A 23,335-nucleotide genomic window follows, 5' to 3' on the forward strand; every position below is an offset into this window, starting at 1 on the left:
CATCTATGACACTTGCATTGAGGATGATGGATCGAAGATGTTTCTGTGCCAGTGTGGTGGCCATTTCCTGAAAAACACAGACACATACACAATTTTTAAAAAGTGCAATAGTTAGTTGTGCTTTACTGATACACACTGTGTCATCTATCATCATCTATCACAATGTCATCTATCATGACATTGCTTAAGTAGTACTTTAGGAGCTGAAATTTGATTGCTGTTGACATGCCTTTAAGAGAGGGTCCTGATTAGGCAGAATTGAAGGCTTGCTTACTCCCATACACTGAGAACTGGCTCTGCATCTTTATACTATGCTGTCAAGTGAAGCAAAACACTCAGTAAAATACATTAACTGCTAAACTCTGTAATGCAGACACCAAAGAGGTTGATATAAGAGGAATCCTTCCAAACTTGGCTTATGAACAGCACAGATAAAATTAGAACCTCAGACGCAGGATGCTTCTCTTAAACTTGTGACTATAGAATATTATACAGATTATTTATATGTGTGCTACAGATGGAGTCAGTCGAAATGTGCATGTGAAAGCATGTTAATTTGCACTGATCCATTTGACTGCATTATAGTAAACTGGGAAATGAATATCACTAAATGACATTTGTGTGTCGTACCATCAGTAGTATTGCCAAATGTGATAAAAACACAACATAAAATGGGAAATATTCTTACATTTATAAAAAGGTTTTGTTTTTTTTTTCATTTTTCTTTAAACTATGTTAACCATACATACGAACTCTCTGTAATTTGGTCCCAAATACAAATACAAAACCGTATCAAACAAAGTAACCAACAAACTAACTAACCACATTTGCTCAAAACTGATACTATAAATTGTACAGATATTGACCAACAATTCAAGTGTTATACAAAACATTACAAAACAGTTTAGCTGACCCCCCCCCCAAAAAAAGCAGCTTTGTATGGACATGCAAAATCACCATATAATCCATTCATTGCAGCCATGGACACATTGTATTGATTACACATGGTGGATTTGTGAACGTCCTCAATGTAAATCAGTTTACACTCCAATGTAACAAATTAGAAGGTCTGTATTTACAAAGCAAGGCACATTCTGTAAGAAGACCTGACATTCAAATTTACTTCCAAATGTTCTCATAAATGCCTACAATTTCTTACATTTAATATCTTAGTGTAATACCTTAGATTAAAAAACAATAAACTTTTGTTCTACTTGTCTGTAATTCTAATATTTTAAGAGTTTTTAAAATGGAAGTTTAAAATGGAATGAGGTAATGAGTCCTGTTGATGTGCTGAATACTCACAGTAAGGCACTGGTCCAGTGGGTTAGTATGCTCCTCCTATTGGGTGTAGAGTTTTGAAGGAGGGTGGGGAGGTGAGGTGTGGTGTAGGTGGAACAGTGATAGTGACAGAAAATGCACTCGCTTACATATAAGCAATGGGATACAAAAGCACATACCATAAAACAAAACATGTCATGAGAGAAAAAGCACACAGTAAGAGCTAGAAGAATACAGGCAAAGTAGAGCTAGAAGGATACAGGCAGAGTATCTTGCAGTTATCATGCCAAATGACAGCCTAGCTTAAAGCTGTTTGTCTTAGAAAAGCAGAGGACAAATACAGCCAATCACAGTACAGCACTCAAGACGAGAAATCCGGTTGAATATTGCTAAGATTCAAATGATAGCCTAGTTATAGATGTCCACTATTTTTAATTAAAGGTTGTGAATATTGAGGTATGCTTATAATTACTCTCAGGAGAACAAAGATTATGGCATGATTTTAAGAAAAACCATATTAATTAAATGTTTGCTGAGGTTAAGCCTAGAGCGAATACCACAATTGGGCCTGGTCATTAAGAAATAAATGAAAGTGCAACTTAACAGTGTACTATGCAGAAATTCAATGGACAGAGTACAACAGAGCATAAAAAAAAAAGAAAACGCAAAACAAATTATAACATCAAATGTAACATTGAAAAATGAAAAACAAAAACATTGTTGGTTTTGTTAATGTGGATTTTAAAAAAAAGCTTACTTTTGTTTTTCTTGATCTAATCTTCAAATTAAATAATAAAAGTACCAAAATGTTTTATTATCCAAATTTTCTTGTCACATCAATACAACCTTGTGAACACTGGCTGATTTACATATAGTCAAAATGTTTTCTCTTAGGGAATCAGACACGCTTTTACAAAAATACACAGAACTGCTGATATCTTGTTTGTTGGCCATTTGTATTTTTCAATGATAGGCCATTTTCTAAAATTGGAATGTTGGTTCAGAATATTTTGTAAAGATGGTTAAGACCACCACTCATCTAGCTAGAATAAAGATTATAGATCAGTGAAGACAGTATGTTATAGAACCCAGTATGTGGACTACATTAGAATCGTAACATTAAGTAAATTCTAATAACATTTTGTATCTGCATGATTACTCCTACAAATATTTGCCACAACAGTACCTATGTGATATTTGACATCACCTATGTCCTTATGTCTCAGTTCTGGCTTCAGGAAGGGTTTCTGCCAGGAGAGTCAGAAAACTTTATAAGCTCCAACATTACTGACTGAATTCTGGTATCTAAGCAGCGAACACAGGTAGACTAACTAGTTCACTTGTACATTATAGCATTGTATGTATAGCCCCAAACTTAGCCCCATGGCATGCTCAGAACATCCAGTGTCCTCAGGGCCAACTGAAGATGGCAATCACCTTCCACTCCGTTCTCTGTTTGAATGGGCGCTATTTAACCTACAATAATTTAGATGTTAAGGTTTCCTGTTTCTCTTTTAAATGGTTTAGCTAAGATACCTGTTAACAATTTTACCAGGTTTAATTCCAACAAGCCTATTATTCTAACTTATTTTCAAAGGCATAACATTATATGTAATCATCATATACAAAGCCACTAGAAAGTCTGTGAAGCCTTTAGACTTTTCTGTATTTATGTCTAAATGTAACCTGAAATGTGATCAAATCTTCATCCAAGTCATAAAACTAGATAAAGAGAGCCCAGGCAAATAAAACAGAAAACAAAATGCTTTTTCACTTATTTCACTTAAAAGGGAATGCAGTGTTTGGTGTTCACCAAACCTGAAATTTCTCATTAACACTGAAAAGTTCTATATTGCCCATCTTTCCACAGAATATTTCTTCCCAAGGGCTCATCCTCACATGATCCTGAACAAGCATAAGAAGGGCAGCAGTGGGTTTTTTTTTTTTTTTTTTTTTGAAAGTAGTGGCTTTCTCTTTGCCATGTATGTTCCTGTTTTGTGTTTGCCCTATGGTCGTGTCACGCCCCAGCCAATACCAGCCAAGATGGACATACGCACCCTCGAATCACCATAAATCACCATCCTCAGCCACTCCTCTGCTCTGAATCTCACTTATTTTGTTTATCCCCACTCGTGTCTTGCTCCTGTATCAAAATGTCTGAGGTAGACATTATCCAATGTGACAGACATGATGAAAACAATACTTTGATAATGAAGGCCCAGGTTTATGTTCTTGAAAAAATGGAGGGCCTGTTAAATGCACACCTGATTCCGATCCCATTAGTTGAAACACCTGATTTACTTATTCCAGAACTACATCTTCTGCTGCCCTCAGCACTTGTAACAGTTGAAGCTGGATGCATGTGCAAGGTTTACAGATATGACTGTGTGTTTTGTGTGGTAGACATATGTCTTTTGTAATAGTGTGTATAAGCAACTGTGTGGTGTGAGCTACTGTAACCAAGACCAAATCCAAATTGTATGTAAATCCTGATTCTGATTTTAATTGCCGCTTTAAATGAACTTATGGGTAAGAGATTCTTAGAGGTTCACATACTTCTTCCAATTAAATTAAATGTTGAATAATTTTGCTCAACAAAAATACATTTTAAAAAGGTTATAGTTTTATAGTTAAATGTATGCAGAAATGCATAGTATTCTAAAGGGTTCAAAAATTTTCTTATGGCACTTTGTCCAGCCTAATGTAATATAAAAATGTATATAATCTCCCGAGTAGCACAATAGTAAATTGTTTTCTCTATCTACAACCATCTGTGGCCAGGAAAGGAAAATTGCTGCTGCTCTTTGGGTGGGAGGGATGCCATTACGCTGTCCATTGTTACAATGAAATGTAAAGATTAACACAGCCACTAAAATAACTGGCACAAAAGGATCAATTGTCATCACCCATTGCTCCTCATGCTACTGTGAGAGTTGTTTACTGTAGTACTTACAAGAGATGTAATAAGCTTCATATCAGAGAAACCAAGATTTGTTGATCAGTTTGTTGAACACATTCGGACCATCAGAATTAAGGATATGTTGTTTCCAGTGGCAAGGCATTTTAATACTAAAGGATATTGCATTAATGACATATCTTTTTATATTGCCTTTCTGTAACAGTTGTTGCTATGGCAGCAATGAGATTAGGAAGCTCAAAGAAAAAGAACTGATCCTACACTCTTGAAACGTCCTGTTTCTCTGGAAACCTTGCATACTTCACTACAATTTTGAACATATATATATATATATATATATATATATATATATATATATATATATATACACACACACACACACACACAGACAAACTCTTCTACTCTGATTTTGTAGTGCATAATACACATTCACAGGACTTACATTTTAATTTCATTCTTCCATTTTAATTAATCAAAACCAAATGCTGACCTGTTTGTTCCATTAAGAAATAGAACACTATTTCCCATTTTAGAGCAGTGTCAGCTGAATTTACAAACACACTGATATTGTGCTTCACTGTGATTGTCTTTGCTTATATGACCATGTGTGCAATCAATAGAACTGCCAACATGCACATGGTTTCCAGTTGAAGTGGTAAGAAGTTTAATATGGATTAAATTAAATACTTACCACTAGTTAAATTTTTGACTGCTCATTGTTCGATTTTATGACTAGTGAAACAATATACCAAAGCTATTGCTTTTTTAGATTCACATTAAAAGAACAAAAATTGTTCCATTAATGTTTCAATATTTTTTTAAATGAAAATCATCAAAACATACTCAGACCTAAAATAAATGCCAAAGTATGAAGATACAGTAGTGTTGAAATGTTAGTCTCTTTTACAATTAAATAATTAAACGTAGAAAATGTATCAGTGTGCTCCAGACCCTTCTTGTTTGTCTAATCAGCAAATCTCTTTGTATTTGCCCTTGGTTTTGGCTACAATTAGCCCTTAATCTCTGATTATTAAGGTTAATTTAAACTGTGAGTCTGTGATACTATAAATCACAAAGCTTATTCACATAGATTTTTTTGCACTGTGAGACTGTAATATTTATAAAGCTTATTCACTTATTCAAATGTACTCAAATGCCTGCTGTATGTATCACTATTTACTCAACTATATGTGCCATAACATATCAAAATAAAATAACTAAGCAAATATGAAAGTTTGGTATCCGGAGACTGCCCTTGGTTACATGTCAATAATGCAAAAATACAAAAAATATATATATATACTGATCAAATGTACTAGTTACTGTGCTGTACCCCTCACCAAAAATAACTTGTTGATGCTGCAGCCTAAATTATTTCCTCATAACACATTTACATTTATAAGGAAGCTGTCTTTTGGTTTGTTGTTTTTTTTGTAGCCTATTATTAATACCCACTTACAAAGACACTATTCTTAGGACACTGAACATGTATTTAAAGTTTTGTAGATAAATAAGGAGTGAATAATGAGTTATATAAAAAATATGGGAAAAAAATGGCTCAGATGATTCTCCCACAACTTTCTGTTTACATATGCATATTTGTGTGTGTGTGTGTGTGTGTGTGTGTGTGTGTGTGTGTGTGTGTGTGTGTGTGTGTGTGTTTGTGTACCTGCCGCCTGTCTTCTGGTGCTTTAAGGAACAGAGCATTTATAAGGGCAATGGCATAGGTTTGGATTTCCTGATTAGACCTGAAATCACAATGGCACAGACAGACACAGTTAGAGGTATCTTGCTCTTTGGCTGCTCAAATGCTTCAGAGATGAATGTGTATTTCACTTGAGTATCTTTTTAGGAGATCTTGAAATAATGCCTGAAGTAGTCATACTGAAAGCTGTGGAAATGCATGTGTGAGAGAAAGAAAGAATATGGACATTTGTTGATCTACTTGTGCTTGCGTGTGTGTTTGAGTGTATGTTCTCACACTTGCAGGTGTCCGATGAGCTGTCCCACGGTGATCTCCTGGGCCACCCGGTGGTACAAGCTGTGACTGTTCAGAACCATGCTCTCTAAAATAGCCAGCGAGCGCTGCAGAATGGACACATCCACCATGGGCTGGTTCACATAGCCTGCAATCTGTCACACAGGCACTATCACTTAGTATCAAAAATATCAGTGTTCATCAGTCATTCATTGATGCAAATGTTATGTCTTTGAATACAAATATATAGGTCTTTGTGGGAACACTCCAAGGTACCATATCCTTGAGTATTAATCTTCATAAATGGCACAAAGGGACTTAGATTTAAATTTTCCGGATGATCCTGGGATCAAATATCCTCTTCACTGTTTTTTTAATATTTACAAATAGGTGGTTAGCCCCCATACCACTAAACAAAGTTTGCTACTTCAGAGACATAGACTTGTGTTCCAGAATCATATTACAATAAGGCTACATAGCAGTATAATAAATCACTTCAAACTAATGAATAAACTGTTAAACAGGCAGAGGAGTGGTCATGGTTTTAGGATGTTTTGCTGGTTCTTCCATCATTGCTACTCATCTTGTTATAACTTCCATCAAATTTCACATAGAACCTCACAATAAATATAATTAGTAGACAGCATGTGGCTTGATATTTATGTCATGAATGACAATGCATGATCTTAAGTTATGTCCCTTAAGTTATGAATCTTCACTCATTTGTTTGTAGTGCAACATTTAGCTATCTGGTTTGTGACAGACTGAGAACAAAGGTCTTAAACAGTGTGTGTCAACAGTACTACTAACTGTCCATTTCATTTTAAAAAAAGTCTTAGGATATAAAATCTTAATGCAGGTCTTTTGTCATAGTTAAACTGGAACAATAGATTAAGGCAATCTAACAAAGATGATTAGTACAAAGTATGGTGACAAAATAGGGTACATATTGAAACATTACATGCCATGTACATAACTATATGTGCAATTTTCTTGTCCACATCAGGAGAATGTATGCACATTCAGTTCCCTCAACTCAAAGACTCACATATCCCAGTTTCATTTAACAACTCAGTCTCAGCAATCTATTACACTTTGTCAGCTGTTCCTCAAACCATGCCAAAGTATAATCTTTTTACATTTTTAAAAATGTTTTACAGAGGTATTTTAGAGAGGTAGAGTCAGTTGTAAGATAGCTGACACTAACTAAAGTAGCATAGTCACTGCATGTTACAGAAAAGATGTCTCACAATCTTTAAAAGAAAAAGATAGGTCTTTTCCACTAATGACTACTGAGTATGTACTGGAGAAAGGCAACAAAACATATGTTGCATATGTTCCAAGTTCCTCTCTCACAGATGCTTCAGAAACTACTGAGCAACATACATGTTTTAAGTGAAGCAGACCTACCAACCTTCAATGGAAATGCATAGTGGGAGTGGGTCTATTTTAGCGATATCATATATTGATAATTGACTTTCAGTCTACGTTAGACACAATCAGAAACACTGTCCTCTTTCCATTCAGACTACAGCTGAAAAAATATGAGGTGATAGTCACAGTTTTATTTACTGTGATTCAGGAAAGAGGTTAGCTAGCGAGCTAATGTTACTAGGGATCTTAAAAATATTTAAAATATACTTCAGCACAAAGGACAGTTTGTGGCAGCTAGCTACCATAACTTACAGGTAACAAGGGCTTCTGATAAAGCAAATAAAAAGGTTTTTGGTTTGGACATCTGGCAATTTTGTGATTTTATGACTGCATTTAATAGATATTACATGCTGCTAAGTTAATGCACACAACTTCACCTAAAGATTTAACCATGCTAAAGTTGACAAGAATTAATATAGTAGTCATTGTTAATTACTGAATTCTCTGTAGATAGCTAAATTGACCATATATTGACACATATTTAGGTAGCCTAATTTAGGGTTTAACTTAATGTGCATAGCAAAGATTGAATTGAATAATTTACAAGATGGTTCTTAGAAAATCATTCGTTTGTATAAGTTAGTATTTAGGCATTCACATTATAGTTTTCATGGTATCAATTCAATTAAAAGGTTGGCATCTTACATTTATATCCACCACATATTTTAAAAGAATCCAGGTACTATTAGCTAGCTAGCTAACCTTAACACAGTAAATACAATGCACACAATTATAAACTACAAGCCAAAAACACCAAATGTAACTGCAGACACCTTGCACCAAAAGCAGCAAATACCTTTTACTCAAGGTCTGAAAAACAAAATGACATCTAGCTCTCTCCATCTCTCCAGTCTAACTACAGTCAGCTTGTAACCCCTGGTATTCAGACTCATCACACATCACCCATTCTCAGTCTCACCTCCTCAGCACATACATCCCTCTCTCCACCGCCTATCACCATCACCCAATTTAAGACAGTTTCTGTGCTGAACATCTTTCCCTCATTCTCATTAATCTCTTCAATAAAGTCTCTAACTCAGTGTGATGTACTTGCTTGTTTGGAGACCTGGGATACCAACATAGCACTTCCTAAAAATCAGAAAATCTCCTGCCTGAATGACTACAGACCAGTTTCCTTAAGATCTAATTAAGTACTAATTAAGTGCTTTGATTCTTTTAGAGCTGATAATGACATCAATTTGGCTTTACACTACATCTAGCGCTGGATAGCCTGTGTGCTGTTTGATGATTTTGTCTTTGCCTTCAATACATTCTTCCCCTACGTTCTCCTAGACAAAGTCAGTTTCCCTCCTAATGTTTGCTACTAGATCCCTGATGGGACTTCCTGTCCAACTGGAAACAGTATGTCAGGATGGGTGCTCAAGTTTCAGACCCTATCTGCCTGAGTACAAGTGCTCAGCAGGGCTTTGTACTCTTTTCTTTTCTCTACTTTCTATGCACTATTGACTACTTCTAATGGTGACTCTGTTAAACTGATTAAGTTTGCTAATGATAGTATTCTGTTGGTCTCATCTCTAATGAGTCCACATACAGGGATCATCAAGGATGAGGGAAACGGTAAAGAAAATGTATGTCTTCCAGGAAAAGGGTCACCCGTGCTCCTCAGTCAGTCTCTCGTCCAATAGTTCCCATCTCAGCAGGGACTAAGAGTTACAGCTGTAAAGGCTCAAATGAACCACCTTCTCTACAGTGTTCCCTAGGCTTGAACAGGTCCTAGGAATGACAACAATTATTTTACTCAGAATATCACAAGGCTAGAAATTATTAAAATTCCGTGCAGAGTATGACTGCCCGGTGGAAGGGTAAGAAAGGAATTTATTTTTAGATGCAGAAAAAAATAAAGTGCCAAAAGACAATTTGCACCCTTTACGTGCACTGAAGGCAGAGGGCATGGACCACGCTGACCTCAATCTTGGGTCCTGTGGCTTGCAAAAACTATGTTCTAGCTGTCTTGTCAGTGAGCTGGCTCTTTGGTCTGTTGGTCAGAGAACATGTTTAAAGACCCTTGTTTGAATCAGGTGTTGTTGTTGCCCTATCTATAGATGGTGTCAGGAGTGGGAAGTTATCATGAAGCCATAGGGTATTTTAACCATGGTCAAAAGAGCATTTATCTGACATTTTTATCCAAAGCAACTTACAATTATGTCTGAGTACAACTTGAGCAATTGAGGGTTATGGGTCTTGCTCAGGGGCCCAATAGTGGCAAATTGGCAGTGGTGGGGCTTGAAATGGCAACCTTCCAATTACAAGTCAGGCATCTTAACCACTGAGCTACCACCCCCCTTCTGTGGTGGAATGGTGTAAAGTTCAATGTGAACCCCTGTTTAGGGGCATGGGTTTAACCTTGAATTTCAGGGGAAAGATCAATGGACACAAGGAATGCCAAAGAAGAGATGATGGAGGTGCAGTGTGAAAGAGATTGTCATTAATTGAAGGAGTGGGCAGCGAAATCAGGTATGGTTGCTGCCTGCTGCATTCACTATGCTGCCTCTTTGCAAATCAGTTATCTTATTGTGATCTCATTGCAATCTAGTGAACATTTGAGGCAAACCTATATATCCTATAACAGGATTTGTAAATTTTCCAATTACTTATAATTAATTACTAATTAAACCCAATTGCTTATTAGTTAATTAGAATGTATTATTTTAATACTTATTATAATTATAACTTACTTTTTTTTACCCATTATTATTACTTATTGCATTAATCTTACATTTCCAAACAGATTATATTAATTATGCATTTATGCACTACCCACTACAGCACAATGTGAATTATGAATGTGACCAGTGGACAGCATGTGCAAGAAACATTGTACACATTTTACAGAGGGGGCAAAAAGTTAGATATTCCTATTATGTTTAATTTACTATTACATTTTTTTTTTACTGTTAGATATTCTTAAATCTCAAAAAAACATTTGAATGTTGTAAAATGAATGAGCAACCTGCTAGTTTCTAAAGAGACAGCATGCTACAAAACCTGGAGCTAAACAGACAACCTTTATACACTGCCTGGCTGTTACACTTCCAACAGGAACAAGGAGAGAGGTAGAAGGCAAAATACAGGAGGCAGTTTATTAAATGAGGAAACACGAATGGTAAAACAAACAGAGGCTAAGGGGTGCTGAGGGTAATATAACACACGGCTGGAGTACACAGAAAAGCAACAAGGACGACAGGCATAAGGCATAAGGCATAAGGCATAAGGCATAAGGCATAAGGCATAAGGCATAAGGCATAAGGCATAAGGCATAAGGCATAAGGCAAACCTGATAATAACCAACTACCATAATAACCCACAACCAGAAGACAAAGACACAGGGCTTAAATAAGCAAGACAATCAGACACTAAACAGATACAGGTGAACACGGGAACAGCGGAAGCTAAAACAAGGAGTGGAATAGAGGAACAGACGGGGGCGGAGAAAACAAAACTAAGGCATGGAACAAGGGACTGCAGGAAGACAGGGAAACTGTGACATCAGGGACATGAGGAGGGTGGCCATTCGTGACACTGGCCAAAAAAAAGGTCACCAACTGGATTTAACTAAGCAAATAGGTAAGAGCCTCCCATTGGATAATTACTGCATGGGTGATTATGTTTTAGCTGGCAACAAGTTATTTAACCCTAACTGATGCAGTGAGTAGCTTCCCATTTGTTAAACAACCATGTCGAAAGACACATCCTGTGGTTGTGGAAAAGATGTTAATCTGTTTCAGAAAGGTCAAATTATTGGCTTGCATCAAGCAGAAAAAACATCTAAGGACATTGCTGAATGTCACGGTACGACCCCTCTCCCCAAACGTCTACCTGTGTGTGTGTGTGTTCGTCCATGTGGCCACGCCCCCATGTGTTTCGCACCTGTTCCTCGTTGTGTTAATGTGAGCGTATATATGTCCTGGGTGTAATTGTTGGGATTGTCAGTGTTTGATCTCACGATAGCTGTAGTGCTACCCTGTCTTCAGTGATGTAAATAAATGTCATCGTGTGTATCACAGCTCCTCTTCGCATCTTGCTCAGCCTCCCACATTACACTGAAACTACTAAAATCGGGTTAAGAACTGTCCAACACATTATTAAAAAGTGGAAGGACAGTAGGAAAACATCATCTTCGTGGAAGGAATGTGGCCAGAAAAAAAACTTGAATGATCGTGATCGGCGATCACTTAAAGGTGTGGTGAAATCAAATCACAGAAAAACAACAGTAGAACTCAGGGATATGTTTAATAGTGAAAGTAAGAGCATTTTCACAGGCACAATGCGAAGGGAACTCAAAGGATTGGAACTAAACAGCTGTGTAGCCTTAAGAAAACCACTTGTCAGTGAAGCTAACCGACAAAAATGGCTTCAATTTTAAAGGGAGCATAAAGATTGGACTCTGGAGCAATGGGAGAAGGTCATATGGTCTGAGGAGTCCAGATTTACCCTGTTCCAGAGTGATGGGCGCATCAGGGTAAGAAGAGAGGCGGTTGAAGTGATGCACCCATCATGCCTAGTGCCTACCGTACAAGCCTGTGGGGCCAGTGTTATGATCTGGGGTTGCTGCAGTTGGTCAGGTCTAGGTTCAGCAATGTTATGTGCCCAAAGAATGAGGTCAGCTGACTACCTGAATATACTGAAGAACAGGTTATTCCATCAATGGATTTTTTCTTCCCTGATGGCACGGGCATATTCCAAAATGACAATGCCAGGATTCATCGGGCTCAAATTGTGCAAGAGTGGTTCAGGGAGCATGAGACATCTTTTTCACATTTTTGGATTGGCCACCACAGAGTCCAGACCTGAACCCCATTGAGAATCTTTGGGATGTGCTGGAGAAGACTTTGCCCAGTGGTCCAAACATTAATGCAACTCTGGACAGAAATAAATGTTGTGACATTTCAGAAGCATGTGGAAATGATGCCACAGCGAATGCGTGCCGTAACCAAAGCTAAAGGCAGTCCAATGAAATATTAGTGTGTGTGACCTTTTTTTTGGCCAAGCAGTGTATATTTTTTCCTGCGATGATCTAGTTCTTCCTTAGTCTAGTCTGACATATAAAGAAGTGCTTATATCTTATCTATCTATCTATCTATCTATCTATCTATCTATCTATCTATCTATCTATCTATCTATCTATCTATCTATCTATCTATCTATAAAAACACTCTCAGTTCATCATTAGCAAAAGAATCAATGTGTGAAAACTGTATTTCTGTAACCTTTTCAATGATAGTGAAAGATATTTTCTACATGCCTGTTTGATAAAGGACAAGGAGATTAGGTCCCAGGAAACAATGCCATGGTCCATCAGCTCAAGAAATGCTGTGAGGGTGAAGGCTAACATCTCTCCAAAACTAAGAATGAAAACAGATTGGTTATCACAAAGATATAAAACAAATGGAATCTCAAAAAGAAATATTACCAAAGGGCACTACCCATAAAATCAAACATGAACAGTATAAAAATCACTATTTATATACACATGAGCAAAGCTTTGCATATATAATAAATAAAAGTAAACAAACAAAACAAAAACCCAAAATAAATTCTATTCAATTTACTCCTAAATTCTTTATGCTCAGGAACCTTAGCTGTGTTTTACTCACTGTGTGCCACTTTCAACCAGCCGTGCCAGGGTCCCAATGCCCTCCATGTTAATGAATTCTGTGGCAAAAGTTGGGTCAGCTGAGAGCTTAGCCAGCTCCTTCAAAGCTTCAAGGCGAGCATCAATACCATGGGACTGGATCCGGTCCAGGAGCTGCCTAGCTGCTCTTGTCTGGACCACGCAACAAAGAGATCAATATGATGATCTACTTCACTGTTCATAAGATATTTGTATCAGTGTTTTTGTAGTTAAGTAGTTTTTAAACCACCAACCTAATATTACAATAAGTATGATAAAACATTTCATATAAAAATACATCACCTTGATTTATGTATCTGCCCTGGTTATTTATTCAAAGTAAAGGTTGTATGTAATGCTAAGTCCTGACTAATATACAGTTCAGTTATGCAATTTGAGTGAATATGATGCAGTGAGGCACCAAAGGCCAAGAAATGACAGACACCACATCACAATAATATGATATTCTCTATTTATGGAACTGCAAATTCTATACTGTAATATATGATAAGTATCATCATTCATTCTTAATGGCTGTTTTCAGCTTGATATCTAATCTAGGGATAGGCAAGATGAAGATATACTGGAGAGATGGCTAATCGTAGTATGGTCCCATTCTTGATTTCTCCACGACTCTGAAAACAGAAGGTAAGTATGTTGACTTGTGATAACATACTATATGGACATTTCTTAACTAAATATTAGATACAAAACTAGAAACTAGATACAAATCTATACTCAGAGCAAACACTGTGAGCAGTGGGTGTACACATAAGAACGCATGTGGATTTTACCTGTTCAGTAATATAAAGCTGTGGTCCATCAGCATAACGGAGGGCAAATTGCTCGGAACCAGATAGCGACCAACTGAAAAAGAAAAATACAAAAATAATGAAATTATTAAACAAATAAATAGTTCATTAGACAGGTAGTCAGATAGTGAGTGTTTTAAATCCTAAACATTTTTTTTGTAGCCAGCTGACACCAAAGTCATAGACCTGGAAGATCTTTGTAATGCAGGAAAGGCAGTAGGCTGCATGAATGTAAAGCATTAAATTAACAAATCTTTTTAAAAAGATAGCAACATAGCTAACTGAGAAGGTAGGAGACAATTAACCTAATTCTGTGGAACATAGCAAATGTTAATCATTCTTGCACAACAAAATCGTGTCCAGACAATTCAACTCTGAAGTGCTAAGTCGACTTGTTTGCTATGTTCTCAAATAGTATTAAATGCTCAATGGGACTTTGAAACATGCAACAGTAACTTTAATGACAACTTCCCAAAAAATGAGAGTGAAAAACTAAAGACTGCAAATCTGATATATGTCTATAGTCATTTTGTTACTGCATCCATAAAACTACATCTGCCCAAGATAATGCAACAGCCGCTTCTCTGCATGTGTCTTAGAAATTAGCAAAGACTAAAAATCCTTTCTGAGTTGAGAAAGACGTGCAACTGATATGGATGAAAAGGTTTTAAGTCACAACAAAAAAACAGTAAACAGCCATAGAGTTGCTGAGACAAGTACTGTTATCCAACAATATTGCAGTGAAAATACTAGACGTTTTGGGGGAGGACTGCCTGTCTATGCTGCTCTCTGATTTAAAGAAAGTCACTCACCACTGACACATCTTGTAATAGGATGGACATGGAACAGCTACATGTTTTTATGAGATTTTTGACAGCAGAGCTTTTAGGGAAGAGCTGCTTGGTTTTATTCCCTTACACAGGTGCATTACAGGTGAAACCACTTTTAATGAACTGACCCAGATCTATGGAAATAAAATTGTTATGCTCCATACTGTGTGGGAAAATAAAAGGCATCATGGATACTGTGAAGCTTGTGAACGTCATTCACAACAGTTCTAGTTTGCTGCATTGCCTCTTCAGAGCTCTAGTGGAGGAAATGGCAGAATAACATCATGATCTGTTGTTGCATAATGATGTGCAGCAGATTAGCAAGGGCTAAATGTTAGAGAGAGTGTATGAATTACAAGAGTAGCTTTCTTATTTTCTTGGCAACATGAAAAGCCAAAAGGCCAGAGATTTTCAGAATTTTTTGAGAACAGCAACAAAGAAATGGCATATGTGCCTTTTTTATGTGACATCATGTGTCATCAAAATCAGCTTCACTACAAGGCAAGAACCATACCATTGCTGACATAACTGAAGTTTTTATCTTAAACCTAGCCATGTTTGAACAAGATGTGCAGGCAAGAAATCTTTCCAAAAGATTTGCACTTTCCAAAGCTGCAGCAACACTGCAAGAGAAAGAAAATGTGGGAAGATTCCCTGATGTGAGTATTCATGACGAGAGTGATAGAGAATTTCAAGCGGCAATTCAAGAGTCTCAGACTCTCAAGTGAAATCCTCTTGATTCCACAACAGCCATTTTCCATTTATGCAGATGGACAGTGGACTGCTGAGGCCAAAAGGCTACTTCTATCTCTGGAGGAATCATCTCTTCAACTGGAAATCTTGGAAACATCCAAATCAGATTTTGTCAAAGAGCAAAACAAGAGTGTTAGTGTGAATGCCTTCTGGATAAACATGGTTACCCAGTTCAGACATGCAAAAGTGACTGCAATGCTGCTTCTTACAATATCTCCCTCCATTTGTATCTGTGAACCAGCGTTTTTAACAATGAACATTAACAAAAGCCAGAACAGGAACAGACTTTCCAGTGTACATCTTGATCAGTGTTTTTGCATTGCTACAATAGTGCACAACCCAAAATTCAGGTCTCGTTTTCAGCCCACAACTGTCACTTCTCTTGTTGAATTACTGAATAATATTAAATAATATGAGGCTGAAGCTAAAAAAGCAATTTGTGAACTATCATGATTGGCCACCCTCCTAGTGTCCATGTTTTCATAGTTTCCCTGTCATGTCTGTTTTCCTTTACTTCCTTGTTCTGTTTCTTGATTTCGTTTTCTCTACCCCTTGTCTGTTCCTTAATTCCAGTCTTTGTTTTGGTTTTCCCTGTTCATATGTTCACCTGTGTCTGGTTAGTGCTTAATTGTCTTACTTATTTAAGCCCTGTGTTTGGATCCCCATGTTGTCAGTTATTTTCGTAAGTTTGGTCATGTGTGGAGTTGTTGTTATCTTCCTTGTTTTGTTTGCTTAGTTCGTGTATTACTTTACCATAGTGTTTTCCCCATGTCTCCGTTTTATTTACCTCCCTTGTTTAGTTTCCCTCATTTATGAAAAAAACCTCCATCTGCATTCTACCTCTCGCCTCGTCCCTTCATATACGTTACAGGAACCCCAACCTATAGTTGCTGTTTTATTAAATAGGCACGTTTATATTATAGGTGCTTTCTATATATATATATATATATATATATATATATATAAAATTCCAAACTGTATTTGATCAGTTATTACACACAATGTATCAGCTTTCCTCCTCCCCCATATGCCACAGGTCGCTCCATATGATGAATGGATGGAAGTACTGAAAGTGTAAGTACTGCCATACTGATAAATATGTAAATCACTCTGGATAAGAGTGTCTGCCAAATTCCATAAATGTAAAGTTCATCTGCAATAGTTGTGGCATGGTAGAGTGGAGGTAGTGAGTTTTTTTCACTGATATAAGTGTATTAGAAATTGCAGTGTAGTTGGAGGTTTTATAAATGAGTAAAAAAGGGATGGAGAGTTGCTGAAATAATATGGATAATCAAATACAGTCTGTGTGCCATGGTCAGCATCACTAGCTAGAGGTAGCCAGACATAAAAACAGGAGAGGGCAGGAAACAGAATGGCAAAGAGGCTTTATTAAATGCACACAATGCCCATGGCTGGTACATGGCCTCAGGTTCCAACTCATAGAGGAGGTCCTCCAAGTCAAAGACCTCCACATTCTTGAAATGAAAATAAAAGGCAAAACCAGACATGTAGGAACACACCCACAGTTCTGGAAATACATGGGGAAATGCTGGCATTTAATTACACAGGCACATTAGAAACACAATAGGAAACAGTTGAAAAATGAAGAATGATAATGAATGCGGTGGAGCCAATAACTGTGAGGATGGTAAATTGAAGACGCATACATGGAAAAAACCATCATACTGCAATTGCACACAAGTATATAATTCACCTAGAGGTATAACTACTAAAATATGAATGGAGAAACCAGAAATTCAAAATAACACCCATGAATCATAAAATAGTTTTTTTAACCCTTGGATCATGTGAAAAGGTTGTAATGTCAAATACAACTATTAAAAATAATAACGGTAAAAGGTTTCCTTAAATAAATTTAGACAAAGGGTACAATTCACATGAGACTTCTACAATAACTGGTTGGTGCCAGGTCGAGATCCCCTCCGGCCACCAGGGGGACGCCTCAAGTCAGGCACTCTACCAATCAGGCTTTATGCCCATCAGCTGTGCTAGGTCTATATAAGCCCAGTGACCCAGTTGCTCAGTGCTGGGTCATTGCTAAAGTGTGGAGCCAAGCGCCTAGCGCCTAGCCAGTAACTCTGGGTATTGATGTCTGTGAGCACTTGTGCTACACCTCCCTTCTGCTCTTCGAGGGTGCTGGTGTTTTTACACTCCCCCTCTCTTCTCCAGTTTTCCCTCTCAAGTCTGTCTCTCTCTCTCAGCTTCCCTTAGTCACTAAAGCAGCTCCCTGTTTTCTGGTTTTGTTTGGGAAGTTTTAGAGTTTTGTTTTCCCCAGTGCATCGGGGCTGCCATTCTTCCCGTGGCATCCTTTGTTTTTTTCCCTTTTTTCCATGCTCAGCATGGTGGTGTTGTTTTTTTTTCCCACCTGTTTTTCATCCTCCATTCCTTTGAAGTGAAATATACTCCTCCAATACTCACTGGCTTTTGAGCAACAGCCCTCTCAGTTCCCCACAGAGCATGCGAAGGTGGCGTACATCATCTCCCTTCTGACTGGTTGGGCTCTGGCATGGGCCACCCTGGTCTGGGAGCACCAAACTGATGTATGTTCCACTGCGGCAGAGTTCACTGATACCCTAAAGTGGACTTTTGACCATCCAGTCGCTGGAGGGGAGACGGCCTCCCGTCTCCTCAATATACGTCAGGGAAAAAGAGCGGTGGCTGATTACGCCATTGATTTTCTCACTATGGCGGCCGAAGGTGGATGGAACCCCACAGCGCTGATGGCTGCTTTGCACCAGGGCCTCAGCAAGGAGTTTACCTCTCTCGACGACCTGATCGATCTGGTGTTGCGAATTGACAATCGCATACGGGTAAGGCGCAGAGCACGGGGACCAGAGGTCAGTCGAGGCTCTCGCAGAGCTCTGCACACCCTTAGTCCTGTTCATGTGCCTGACAAGCAGGGAGAGTCCAGAGCCCAGCCAATGCAGCTCAGACACACCCGCCTTTCTCAAAGTGAGCATGATACTCGGATGTGGGAAGGGAGGTGTCTGTACTGGAGAAGCTTGGGTCATCTTCGCCCAGCTTGTCCTGAGCTCCAGGAGAAAAGACTACATCCGTCAGGCGAGGGAGGACCTCTGACAGACTCAACCAGTCCTCCCCGAGCTCAAGGGTTGTCCCTCAGTACCACGATTCCTTGAGGAATGTCTGAAACACGTCTCCAGGCATTTGTGGACTCGGGAGCAGTGAGCAACTTTCTTGACGCTACGTTAGCCAACAAGTTAGCCCTGCCGCTGGTCCCACTGGATGAACCCCTACATTGCCACCACTGATGGTTGGTCCCTTGAGCCAGGGGTTATTAGCCTTCAGACTCGTCCAGTCACGTTGCAAGTCGGCCCACGCACCGAATAGATTGTACTGTTTGTTATCCATGCTCCCGACTTCCAACTGATTTTGGGGTACCCCTGGCTTTAGTGACACAATCCTCATGTAGACTGGCTGAGTCAGTCAGTGCTGTCTTGGAGTTTGACATGTCAGACCTCCTGTCTACAACTACCCAAGCCTCGGTCTGGGGCTGGTCATAATCCCTATGGTCTGGACTTGTCTCAAGTCCCCCAGGAATACTGGGACCTGAGGGAAGCATTTAACAAACAGAAGGCCAAACTATTGCCTCCCCACCGGCCATATGACATGGCCATAAACCTCCACCCGGGCACCAGTCCACCTAGAGGCCGCTTATTCTCTCTTTTGGGGCCTGAACGTCAGGCAATGTATGAAGATATACAGGAAGCCTTAGCCCTAGGGTTCACCCGGCCATCTACTTCCCCCAGCTGGTGTGGGGTTTTTCTTTGTCCGGAAAAAAGATGACGACCTACGCCCCTGTATAGGCTACCGGGGCCTTAACAAAATAACTGTCAAGGACCACTACCCATTGCCCCTCATGACCTCAGCATTTCAGGTGCTGCAGCAGGGCTCCATTTTTACAAAACTGGACCTGCGCAGCGCCTACAATTTGGTTAGTATCCGAGAGGGAGACAAGTGGAAGACAGTGTTCATCACCCCCTCTGGGCACTACGAATGTCTCATCATGCCATTTGGGTTGATGAACACACCTGCCGTCTTCCAATGGTACATCAACGAGGTCCTAAGGGAAGCCCCTGACAGGTATGTGTTCGTCTACTTGGACAACATTTTAATATGCAGCCAAACAGTAGACGAACATATTATCCATGTTAGGCGCATCTTCCAGCTTCTACTCGAGAACCACCTCTTCGCCTAGCTGGAGAAGTCCGTATTCCGTGCACAAACCATCTCCTTTTTGGGATGTCGTCTCCCACAACAAGGTATGCATGGACCCCGCCAAGGTACGGGCTGTAGAGAACTGGCCTAGACCCACCTCAATGCGTCTGGTCCAACACTTCCTGGGGTTCACAAGTTATTTCCACAGGTTTGTTAAGAACTTTAGCACAGTTGCAGCCTCACTGACCGCATTGACCAGGAAGGCATCTGGTTGGTTCTGCTGGTCCACCGAAGCCCAGCAGGCATTTGAAGAACTAAAGCGCCATCTGATCACGGCTCCTATTTTTCAGCTCCCTGATGCGGAGCTTCCATATATTGTTGAGGTGGATGCATCTGAGGTGGGTGTTGGTGCAGTTCTGTCCCAGCGATCAGGAGAGGACAAAAAAACCGCATCCCTGTGCCTACTTCTCTCTGTGTCTGTCCCCTGCAGAAAGGAACTACGACGTAGGCGCCTGCGAATTACTGACGGTCAAGCTCGCACTCAAGGAATGGAGGCACTGGCTGGAGGGAGTAAAACACCCCTTCCTGGTCTAGGCAGACCACAAGAACTTGGCTTACATACAGCAGGCCATACCTGCATGGAACCAGACGTCCGAGTGTTTGTGAACTCCTGTCACACCTGCACTCAGTGCAAGGACCCCAGGACAAGGCCCGCTAGTCTGTTTCACCCACGGGCTGTCCCTTCGTGCCCTTGGTCTCACCTGTTGCTTGATTTTATCACAGCTCTGCCCCCAACAAGGGGCAACATGGTGATTTTGGTAGTCGTTCTCCAAGGCTGGCCGCTTCTTTGCACTGCCAAAACTGCCATCTGAGAAGGAGACAGCTAATTACTGAGAAGGAGACAGCTATTACTTACACAAGTTGTCCATTTTCATCTAGTGACATTGTGTCAGACCATGGGCCTCAATTCGCTAGCCGGTTCTGGGGGGCCTTTTGTCGGTTGTTGGGGGCAGAAGCCAGCTTGTCCTCTGGCTTCTGTCCCCAACCCACGGTCAGATCGAATGGGTTAACCAGGACTTGGAGCGCACCCTCCGCTGTCTGGCCTCTTCCTGTCCATCCTCTTTGTCTGAGCACCTATTATGGGTGGAGTTTGCCCACAACGCCCTGTGGCACTCCTTAGGCATTTCACCATTCGAATGCCAATTCAGGTATGCTCCGCCCATGTTCCCCGACCAAGATGCTGACAGTCAGGCACTGGCGCTTAGCCTGGCGAAGGGCACGCAGGGCTCTTTTATCTGCTGCTGACGGCAACCAGCGCCTACTTATCGGCCAGGACAGCGGGTTTGGCTATCGACCAAGGACCTGCCTTTGCGTGGTTATCATCGCAAATTCGCTCCTCGCTACATCGGGCCACTCAAGGTTCTTTGCCACATAAACCCTGTTTCTTATCACCTTGCCCTTCCCCCGTCGTTACGAGTCAACCCAACTTTCCACGTGTCTCGTCTTAAGTCCGTACTGTGTTTAGTGTGCCCCTCCAACCTGCCTGGTCCGCACATAGTGGACCAGCATACACAGTCAAACATCTCTTTGATGTCCGGCAGGGCCAAAGTGGAGTCCAGTATTTGGTAGACTGGGAGAGATATGGGCCCGAGGAGCGGTCCTGGGTTCCCTCCAGTTATATCCTGGACCATGAACTCATTCGGGCTTTTCAGTGGGATCGTGTGGCTGGCCTTGGGACATCAGGAGCAGCCCCATCCGGGGGGGGTCCTGCAAGGGCTGGTGCCAGGTTGACGCCCCCTCCGGCCACCATGGGGAGGCCTCGAGTCAGGCACATTACCAATCAGGCTTGATGCCCAACAGCTGTGTTAGGTCTATATATGCCCAGTGACCCAGTCACTTGGTGCTGGGTCTATGCTAAAGGAGCCAAGCTCCTCTCTTCTCCAGTTTTCCCTCTCAAGTCTCTCTCTCTCTCTCGGTTTCCCTTAGTCATTAAAGCACCTCCCTGTTTTCTGGTTTTGTTTGGGAAGTTTTAGAGTTTTGTTTTCCCCAGTGCATCGGGGCTGCCATTCTTCCCATGGCATCCTTTTGTTTTCCCCTTTTTTCATGGTTGGCGTGAAAAACTTTTTTTCCCACCCATTTTTCGTCCTCCATTCCTTTGACGTGCGATATACACGCAGGTTGTTTAATGGCTGCCACAGTCTAGCAGGAGCTCCTTTGCCTTGCAACAAAGCAGCTGGGGTTTGACTCCCCACCTTTGGGTATTTACTTATCTTGTTTTACCTGTTCTAAGATCTAACTGTTTTGCACATAGGCCCACTCTCATTAAAGCATGGTAACTCACCCAGTGGAATGTTGGTGTCATCAACTATCTGACTTGGGTTCAAGCCCCATTACGAGAATAGACAACTAATACTGCAAATGCCAAACTACTGTAAATGGCGTTCTACTAGAAGTGAATACAGGATTAAATATCTTCATTACATGCTTTTTCATCCACCAGGCCTCATACTTTTTACAGACACAAGACTTGTCATGTACTTTGTACATTTTACCTCATGTCATATTATGCCCTCTGGTTGTTTTTGGCATAACCCATAATGGATGGAAAAGTTTGTGCCATATTTTTTAAATGCACATACCATTTCCTATTCTCCACTGAAAACACAATGGTGAGCCTAATCAAGTGGTTGGTGAGTGTATATAATTTAAACACTTCTCTTTCTGCACGTCCATGAGACAATTAAAAAATTGTCACCCTTCCAGTGGGAGGTCATAACTTCCCTCACACTTGGGCCTTCTACTAGAGGCCTGGGAGTGGAGCAGTGTTTTCACCATTCCTAGTAGTGTGTTCTTCCCAACTGAGGTTTGCTGTTTACTATATTATATCTGGTATCACTAAGTATGACCGGTTTGCTTGTATTTTGTATCGCAGTAGATCAAGCAGAACTGTTGCAATGACATATACCAGGTTGTAGGTTTCAGTTTCCATTATACTGATTGTTGGAATTGCCTTTATTACTGCATTCATATCTGCTAGCATACTGTCTCAAGGTAGTTTGCCACTAAGTCAGGAGAGCCTACAGCTGTTGCTAGTTAGCTTAGTCATGATCAACTGTCAACAGATGGACTACACAACGTGTTCATTATACACTCTGAAATTCCTGAGATCTGGTATTTCCATGGACGGTGCATCAGCAGTTGCTGTATTTGGACAGTATCATTTTCATTTACAGGATTTCACACATGCTCATCTTAAAATAGTACTTAGTTGGAAGAAATACTTATGCTAGTATAATAGTCCTGAATCTAAGGATACCATTGAGCCAGAACCTTGCCAGAGGGAAAACAAAGAAGGCACAAAACATTTATTATGTTTAATGTACAGAAGTAAAGGAATGGCGATTATTCAAATGTCTATGGATCATTCAAGTGCTTCTTCAAGAGGTGTGTCTTTAGTTTAAGGACAGCAAGAGACTCTTCTGTACAGACAGGTAGTGGGAG

At 40.1% G+C, this 23,335-nt stretch overlaps 1 protein-coding gene across 10 annotated transcripts in view; it reads right to left on the reverse strand.

Moving 5' to 3' along the window:
* elmo2 (engulfment and cell motility 2) overlaps positions 1 to 23,335 on the reverse strand; it is a 60,443-nt gene that overhangs the window by 22,113 nt on the left and 14,995 nt on the right. For 6 of the 10 annotated variants that reach the window (XR_014119386.1, XM_027002008.3, XM_027002006.3 and 3 more), the window contains 8 exons: positions 14,037 to 14,109; positions 13,827 to 13,877; positions 13,226 to 13,395; positions 12,874 to 12,973; positions 6,180 to 6,331; positions 5,868 to 5,946; positions 1,306 to 1,341; positions 17 to 67 (listed from right to left, as the gene is read on the reverse strand). Coding sequence is in view for 9 of the 10 variants with exons in the window: in XM_027002008.3 (XP_026857809.1) it covers positions 17 to 67; positions 1,306 to 1,341; positions 5,868 to 5,946; positions 6,180 to 6,331; positions 12,874 to 12,973; positions 13,226 to 13,395; positions 13,827 to 13,877; positions 14,037 to 14,109 (712 nt within the window). In the remaining variant the exon portion in view is untranslated. The other 4 variants (XM_027002010.3, XM_027002012.3, XM_027002011.3 and 1 more) reach the window with 4 other exon arrangements.

This window comes from Electrophorus electricus, chromosome 22 (assembly GCF_041902795.1).
Source record: "Electrophorus electricus isolate QZ-2024a chromosome 22, ASM4190279v1, whole genome shotgun sequence".
In the NCBI taxonomy this organism is placed as follows: domain Eukaryota; kingdom Metazoa; phylum Chordata; class Actinopteri; order Gymnotiformes; family Gymnotidae; genus Electrophorus; species Electrophorus electricus.